This window comes from Falco naumanni, chromosome 4, assembly GCF_017639655.2.
Source record: "Falco naumanni isolate bFalNau1 chromosome 4, bFalNau1.pat, whole genome shotgun sequence".
Lineage (NCBI taxonomy): Eukaryota > Metazoa > Chordata > Aves > Falconiformes > Falconidae > Falco > Falco naumanni.
This window is the reverse complement of record NC_054057.1, coordinates 55,789,809-55,798,998: the sequence shown is the minus strand read 5'-3', so window position 1 is coordinate 55,798,998 and position 9,190 is coordinate 55,789,809. Positions and strand designations below refer to the sequence as shown.

Below are 9,190 nucleotides of genomic sequence, written 5' to 3'. Positions count from 1 at the left end.
TTTTTCACATACTACTCTCTTGGGCCCTTGCAACAGCATCAGGCGGACCTATTGCAGGGACATAAACTTGCAGTTCATAGTCCAGACATAGCCTTGTCCTTTATTGATAGGATTAAAACCCATGTATTTTTAAAATTTTTGCCTTATTATTACATAATACTGTTACATGTATGGTAAGTGTTAAAATGTGGCTTACCATGCATTTCAAGAGTTGGTTCACCTTTCAGTAACAAAATGATTACTTCTATAGTTTATTTCATTTTATAGAAAGGCAGAAAACCTGAATGAGTCAGAGTAAAGCACTCCTATGTTCAGCCTCCCAATTCTAAGTGTCATTAGCACATACAGTTTTGACTCTGCACCCTGGCCTGAATACTTTTAACACATTCTAAAAAGGGAGCAACAAGCACAAAATCATTAAGGTATAATAAATCCTCCCCTCCAACCACTACTGCCCCAAAAAGCAGTAGCAAAAATGAAACCGAATGAAAGTTAAGGAAGGGAGAGTAGAAGGAAAAAGACAACAGAAAAAGAAACCTGAAGAAAGATTTCCCTGTTGGAACTACTGTCTTGGGAAGGTCACCATGACAGCATCCCTTTAAGAATTAACATTACTACATAAACCAGTATTACTCAGCCCTTTGTGCACCTGACAGTGTTCAATGAGGTTTTGTATTTCACTGTTTTTTTTGGCAAAGCTTCATATGCTTACAACCTTAAGTCAACAGTAAATCCAACTATCCAGTTATAATCATGAGCTTTGTATGCAGTAGCTCCAGATGCACCGCAAGAGAACAAGCTGACTGAAATCCAGAATTTCAGAATAGACTACGGAACTACTGAAATAAGTCACTGTACTTAGAAGAAAGTTATTTTTTCATTTAGGAAGATTTCAGATGCTTCACACCTGTTTTCATTTTTTGCCAACACAATGAAGGAAATGTCCTGCCTCTGCATGACTTTTTCTTCCTTGTTGGAACCAATGGTGAAGACTTATAAATACATGACTGGTATTTTTTCAGTGACTCATACCTCAGAGCAACAGACTTCAGATCGTGATAAGCAGCCAACCAAGATGGATGTAAGCTTACTTGAGGAGCAGTATGACCATATGAAACAGAAGCAAAAACTGCAGTCGCACATTATCGTATTTAAAACAGGTATGTTTATATTTATGGGGGGAAATGCAAATGTAGATGTAAAGACTATTTCCTTAAATCTTTAATAACTCCTAGCTTTGTTCTTTTTATGCTCAGCTTCAAAAGATGTACAAAGTGAATGCCTCTTCTGTCATTTTGGGGTTTTATTCGTTTCACTGAAAGGTGGTCATATCAATTAGCTTTATGGCAGTGAAACACTAACGTGAATTTGAAACAAATGTATCTGAGATACGGTTTTACAGGTTTTACATCAATAAAATTCTAAACATAAATGGTGACTCTTACAGGAGCCACGTACTTCATGCCTATCATCAGTGTATTTGTGCAATATATTCTGTAACATTCCTGCTCTCTTGAATGCTTCCATCAGAATAAGCAATTCTGGGTCTTCTATTTCTTTTCTGCTTCTTTATCTGTGTAAAGAAATATGTCCTACAAGAATATAGATAACAACAGCAAATATCAAGTGATTAGCACAAGTTGGGGTTTTGTTCAGAAAACTTACAGTAAGAGTCATAGTAGGTAACTAAGAAACAAGCTTTGAACAAGAGGTCCTGTTTTGAAAGTATTTTCACTGCGTACTGCTTGTAAAGTTAATAAATAGGAAACTAAGAAACAATATGTATCACTCATCTACCTGCTACGTCAGATTTCATATAAGAAACTCTCAAATATTTTAAAGTTTTTATAGACTACTGCTTACAATATTACATTAATATATTCTCATTTACTTTCCAAGTTAAAATGATATTAAGAATACTTAGCCAATTGATGAAGTTGTCTTCTGAATTTAATCACAATATGAAAAACATGCTTCATTCACCCCTCATATTAGTATTTAGCTCAATAAATGCAGAACTTGGGTTATTTAATTTTTTACATTTTTCTCTACATTTTCCAGCAGTTCTAGATTTTGGCTGTCATCAAAATATCATCAAAACAATTTAAAAACCACTAATTATGAACTATACAATAGATCCACTTCTTCAGTATTCTTTCATCCAAATGTCTAGAAATCCTTATGTTAAAAGAAATTAAATCTCTGGGAGGAAGAAAAAAATGTATATATATACACACACACACATATATATATACAGAGACACATGAGCTTATTTTATCAGGTCTGAAAAGACAACTAACTTGAAGACAAAACAGCCCATCTAAGCTATAGCAAATATGTAAGTTACTCAAAGAAAGGAAGCAGCAATCTGCATTCAGATTAAATTCAAATGTAGCTTCAGATATAATGAAATGAATCAGAGCAGATTTTTTTGCAAGGACACGGTTGGAAGATTAAAGAAAAGACATAAGAAAGTAGGACTGCACAGTTTCTGGGCAGTTTAAAATTTAGTAGGGCTGGAAGTTCACATACAAATACTTTCACACACATACACATAACCCAAAACATTCACAGAACTACATAACCTACTGCACTGAACTTCTATCTTTAAACAACCTGTATGGAAAGGATTAATGTTATTGTTAGAAGCAGCTGAATTTTGGGGTGTTTTTTTGTTATGCTGAGTTCTCAGTGTCCTAAAAGTTCATCTTATACATTCCCATGGTTTAGAAGCTGGGAAAACCTATGAAATAGGTCAGCACTTTGAACCTGTTATAAGCATCAGTTTCCAAGAATGTATCAAGCAGAAACAAACACTGCCATATTGAGACAGCCCTATACTCCTTAAGTTACGAGCTTGAACTACCCAGAAATTCCAGCTAGTACCGAAAGGCAGTAAACATACGAATCAGTATTTTGCACTGACAGCAAATCGTTTCCCTACCTAGAAGGTAAGATTATGGCTGAGCTGGGAAAGCAACAACAACAGCACCACCACAACTGCACACATACGCACAAACCTCAAAGGCCAGACACAAAAACCTCGTGAGATTCAAATCTCATGGAAGGAGAGCACCTTCAGTCCCTCATGGTCTTAAACATCCCTGCCAATGGTCTTTGTTCTAACTATTAGAATGCTAAATTATTCCTGCCTAACAGACCAGTTGTCCTTCCATGATACCACAGGGATTTCGAGCATTTCAGGTTTATTGCACCACAGCTGGAATAGTAACTCCAAGCTTCCTTGTGGACTTTTAGTTTCATATGTCGCTACCTGTTTGCCAGTCATGAAATTGTAGACCTTGAAACAGAACTTAAAATCCACTAAATTCTCTAGGTTTTTGACTGGTGGGTTAGTAACTGAGAAGTCACCTGGAAACAACTTTCTTCTGTTCCTTCCCCAATACACACAGCCCTGTTCATGCTTTTGCCTGTTCCTGATTACTTGAGAACAAAGAGTGTGACAAGATTTGAAAGTCACCAACTAGAGGAAAATACAGCAGTGTATTCATTATTTATTTGCTAAGAAGCTGAAAAACAGTATTTACTTTAGGAATTAAATGGGAGCATTCAGCACATGCAGTCACAACAGAAAAAACACTGGGGCTCTGACTACAGGGAGTTCTGACTGCAGAGATCTCTTCCAAGTATTTCCCAAGCTAACTTGAACTAAGATTAACTGTTGTCACTCCAGAACCTTACAAGTATCTATGATGACAGCATATGAAGAAGGCCAGATGGTAAACAACCCCACAAAAAGGCTATAATGTAAAATTTATTTAAATAAACAAACAAAAAAACCCCAAAACCAAACCAAAACAAAAAGAAATCCAAAACCCAACAACCCAGACAAAAGATCTATCTAATTAAAGCTATCTTTAGAAGCTGAGAGAGTGCTGGATGTGCGTTAATGTGACAAAATTCAACATACAGTAGATCAGGACTCTCACATTTCTATCTGAGGTCATCGCTCAATGTTGTGTGCCGCACCTTAGCCAAGGAATTAAATCAAATCGGAACTGAAAAACAGTTCAGACTATTAAAATTGGACTAGATGCATTACTTTGAACTATCTGATCTACTCAAGCCAGATGATAATTCTTCTGATAACCAGTTCATAATGTTCAAGATCAAACCTCATGTTGCCCATCAATGCCAGTCAAGAGTGCAACTACATCCACAAGAACATGCAAAGCTGCATCTCCTCAGTCTCTCAGTTCCTTCTCTCATGCTTTTTCTTTCACACATCAAGAACAAGTCCCAGTTTTTGTATACCATGCTGTTCTGCAGAACACACAGGGCTGTATTTTACAAGTGGACTTTTTGTAGCCACCCAAGCTCAGCTTTATTTCCTGGATAAAGTCCACTCATAACTTTGATTCTCACTGCTAAAATAATAGAGAACTGTGTATTCTTATCTCTATGAATGGTTTCACCCCAGGAAACTCTGTTAGCATACTTCACTGTACAGGCACACACAAACACATCTGTACCTCTAAGCATTGCATGTGCTTTAGTCTTTTTCCTGGTAACACTGCAGGAGAGCAGAAGACGTGGGCTGACATGGTCCTCACTCCCAAAGCCATGCTGCAAAGCTTCAGCAATGAGAGCCAAAGACAATAGTGAAAGCCCCTCATTAGCTGAAACCCTGTTGTACAGGTTCATTTACTGCCAGTAATCAGCTGGGTCTGACATCTTCAAATATTTCCTTGTAAAGATGGTAAGAAAGACAGCTATAAAGAGGGGATTCTGCTGTTGATTTTTTAAAAAGCAGCATCCTATTCAAACTAGCTTCATTTCAAATTCAGGGTTACCATTCTTTTAAAATGGTTATTCAGACATTTTGTTTCAGAATATAATCAGTACTCTTCTATGTCTACTTTTTTCACTTTAATATGCTTCATAACTCATACTGCAACAGAGACAGTTCCTATAACTCAACCCTGTAAATAAGGTCAGCATTCTTCACAACGCCTACTTTAAACTATATTTGTGCTAGCTGAAATATATTTCGTTAGTACTTGCCATATTAACAGCACTGTTTATCCTCAACGTAATGGTTCAGTTTCTATTTGTTTTCAAGGCACAGAAAGCCAGTCACATTCAGTAATTTGATGGCTGCTACATGTAATTAAAGTAGCATTAGCATTTCTATCCCTAATATCTTACACATTTCCAACAGTAACTTTCACACTACTTTAGAAATTAAGCTATAGGGATAGCAGAAAAAAATAAAAGACCAGATTCTCTTCCACTGTTATAGCTACTCCATACTATTCATGAAGCAAGCAGATTTTTCCTCACAGCAATCACACAGGCAACATTAGTGTGATAGGCTATTTACATTATTTAGAATGACTACAATAGTAAAATTGCAGTAAATTATTAAAATACAAGCTCTGTGTTAATGATCCCTCATTAAGAAAAAGAAGACAGACATTCACAACTTGTTTCATCTAGAAGTGGTCACAGTATTTAAGTTGTGAATACAAACTTCAAACGGTATCAAACAGAACATTTCTGTCTTTTGAATTACAGCACCTACAAACAGACTGAGCAAGTCCCTACTCACCTTAGGAATTTTTGCTTACAAGCAATTAATTAATGAAAGTCAATTCTCAATCTGTGTTGTTAATGAGTCTTATAGTACCAGTTAGATTAATATTGACTCAATAAATCTCCATTTTCATTTGACTAACCCTAGGGTACCATTTATGTCCTCAGAACTGCAAAACCCAGCATGAAATATTGCTACGCCACAACCTGGCATCAAAAGAACTTGCATTACTCTCAGCCACAGACGGAAAGAGTACAGATAAATTCATCTGTTAAAGCTCTTCAGTTAAGTTTATGCCACAGAAATTAGACCCTTGATTTTTGCCACCATAGTAACATGCATAAATTTCTTTCTCTTGTAGGTGAACATGAATCTGTTCTGCCAGAATCAATGATCAATGCTGTTTTAATTAATACAAAAGTCAGAAGATCAAAGTCTTTTACAGAACATGCTCCTGTCAGAAAGGTCAGAGTGGAGATGACCAGCAGCAGCAACATACAAAACAACTCACCATGGCGTACCCACCTGGGAATTCACCGCCTGCTGCAAGCCCCTTGTCAAGGAGTTACCTGGGATCTTTCCCACTGCAAGAACGGACAATGCAGTTTTGACAATCATAGACTGATTTCAAAGGGAAACAACAAACTGCAACCCAAGGAATTAGAAGGAGCAAGCAAACCATCTGTGCTCAGTCAACTGGGAAGTTCAAGCATGTTGAACAGTTTCAGTAAAGAGAATAGTAGCAACATTTCAAGCACCTGCCAAAAGCCTGCTCTGAAATCAGCCACTTCGGCAGTTCAGACACATCAAGATACTTCTACAAAATGCATGCCAGCCTGTAATAAACAGAAATTTTACCCTTTCCCTAATAAAAAAGGGCCCAGAATTTCTGAAGCAGCAAGGAGGCTTGGATTATATGTCTCACAATGAAGACATTCAGTACTATATAAATCTTAGCCAAAAACTTGACTAAAACTTAAAAGAGCAGGATAGCCTTCTTAGTAACACTGATTGACCTGCTGAGGGTCTACTACTTTTATTAACCACGGAAGTTCCTTACTACATAATGTTGTTTTACAGTACAGTGTAAAATTAGATGTCCTCATGAAAATACTGGGCTGCAGTGACAGATACTCAATTCTATTATTTGAGATACGACAGCAATTTTATCTTTTTTTTTCCTATTTTCAGGTTACTGATTTTAGAAACTAAGATTTTATCACAGCAATATTTGAAACCATTCCATTTCGCCTGAGTCCTGAAAACAGATGGTAGAATGAGGATCAGGTGGAAGGCCCGCAAAGCTCTTCATGATCCCTGTAAACAGTCAGTAAGCTCACATCCCCAGTTATCACCACTGTCTGAAAAATCACATCATCCACACACAAAAGGTGAGCAAAAAAGATGCCAGAGATGATCAGCTGTGGTTTAGGTCCTAGACACAAATTCTTCTGAGCAAGAAAGATAAACCATCCTGTCACAAGGTATCTTGGAAACAGTGTTAACACCAATATGCAAATAAAAGCCTATTGTCAAAGAGATAGGAGTGTTATCCATTTCTAAGAGAAACTACCATTTTCTTTGCACCCAATGCCACTTCAAACCATTAATCCTTCATACAATTCCACTGACTTTTGTTGAGCTTGATGGAGGATACTACATCTGGAGATGTTGGCACAGATCTGTCAGAGCCTACACTGTCATTGCAGGAGATCCACAGCTATAAGTACATCACAGTACTTTGTTAAGTCTACAAACACAGAAAAAATATCATTGAATGTCATAGTACTTCACTCCCTCTGGCGAAACACCATTTTCTGTGCCACTCATAAGTTTCAGACCCAGATTCTGCAGTATCCCACACATCACCAGCAGTTAGGCAGGCACCTTGTCTCCTGTGACAGTCCTTAAGATAGTATTGAAAAGCTCTAGCTACTACCAAAAGCCATGGGTGTGCTCCTGAAGAATTTTCTACTCATCCTCAGTAAAAGCAGCAGAATGAAGACACAGGTTTGGGAAGAGGTGTTCATTGTGATTTTTCAGGTCTTCCAGTGTTTTCAATTAACTGCCTGCCCAGATTAGTATCCAGCTCAGATGCTGATTTCTATTTCGGGGTAGGCATGAGACAATAATAAAGAATCGTAGCTACATTGGTTTTTTTCTTCACAGTGGTTAAAGTTTTTAAAGAAAGAATAGAAAGAAAAAAGAAGATACGACACAGATATGCATAACAGGTATGTATATAAAAGGGAGAAAATACTAGATAACAACTAGCCCATATGAAATAAGAAAATACTTTAAAAAATTCATTGTCCCTTGATGTGTGGTATACATTAGCTTTCTATTGACTTGTCTTGCTGATTACAGAGTATACAGATTTGCACTCCTGCCTGTCATTATACTGGAGTGCTATTTTTGTTATACCTCCAAGTCTGTAAACCAGAAGAAAACCAAATAAAAGCAAAAGAAATAACTGAAAGGAAAAAAACCCAAAACATTAGCAAGAGGCCAGCCACTATTACAACTATTAAAAAATCAATTCCTGATCATTTTGCCTAGATACTTGCAATGACACACTTGAGAACATTTCAGTGAATGCAACTTAAAACTTTTGAAACAGTATCACAGAAAGCTTATAACCTTATCTAGCCACTTACTGTATAAACTATTTGAACTAATGTTCTGCACTTTTAAATTGATTTTAAAGTGCTTTGAATTCATTATCTTAATTAAACATGGCTCTTGAATACCTTGATTTAAAACTCAGTGCAGGCTTATGCATGGACAAAGTAACTAACCCCTTTGTATGCACTTTCATACAAACACTTTGTCCTTTCCTGAGACTCCTCTAGCATGTTACTGTGCTTTGTACTGACTGGAACTTATTTAGAAAAGTCATTTTGCCTTCAAAGAAGTCTTTGCATTTAAATCAGCTATGAACTGAGGGTTTTGCGGCAGCAGGTCAGTCCTCTTCCTTGGAAGCTACCTTTACTTATAGGTGTACAACTGTTTCTGAGCATGATTACTTTCATTAAAAGGTGAACTGAAAATTGAGTATATCAATTTTAAATATGAGAAAGGAAAATTTTAATTATAAAGACTATTACAGTTCATTCTTAATAAGAAACAACTGTGAAAGTATAAAGTTTTAAATGTCTCTCTCAACAAATCTTTCCATTTTCTACTGAGAATTTTTCTTTCTTTTTTTTTCTTTCACAACACAGAATCATTTCTCAACTTGAGAAAGTATCATTTGACATGAGTCACAAGCTTAGAACTGTGGCTTTCTTTAAAACTCAATTTGAAAAAGAAATAGTATAATTTTAAACAAAGTTTTCTCTTTTTTTAATGGATTAAAATTAATGAAATTTCTAATCAATCTAAACCAGTCTATATCTAGCCAACAATTCATACACCTAACTTTGATAATGCTTAATCTATTGAAATACTACCATTTCATGACAGATGTACATTACTTATCTACTTTACTCTCCCAACAGCCCCCAGGCAAAAAATGCTTTTATTCTCAAATCAAAAATTCTGAGGGCTCATTATTCCAACACTTTCACCATCTTCGTTCAAACACATAACAATATGAATGTTATCTTATTGATAAATATAAAACAGTTAAGT

At 36.2% G+C, this 9,190-nt stretch overlaps 1 protein-coding gene across 1 annotated transcript; it reads left to right on the top strand.

Moving 5' to 3' along the window:
- The first annotated feature begins 769 nt into the window (after positions 1–769).
- Positions 770–6,788, top strand: LOC121087916. The gene is given in 3 exon segments (XM_040593449.1): positions 770–1,160; positions 5,919–6,424; positions 6,426–6,788. Coding segments are annotated over 3 exon segments (840 nt in total). The 5' UTR covers positions 770–931; the 3' UTR covers positions 6,531–6,788.
- The last annotated feature ends 2,402 nt before the right edge of the window (positions 6,789–9,190 follow it).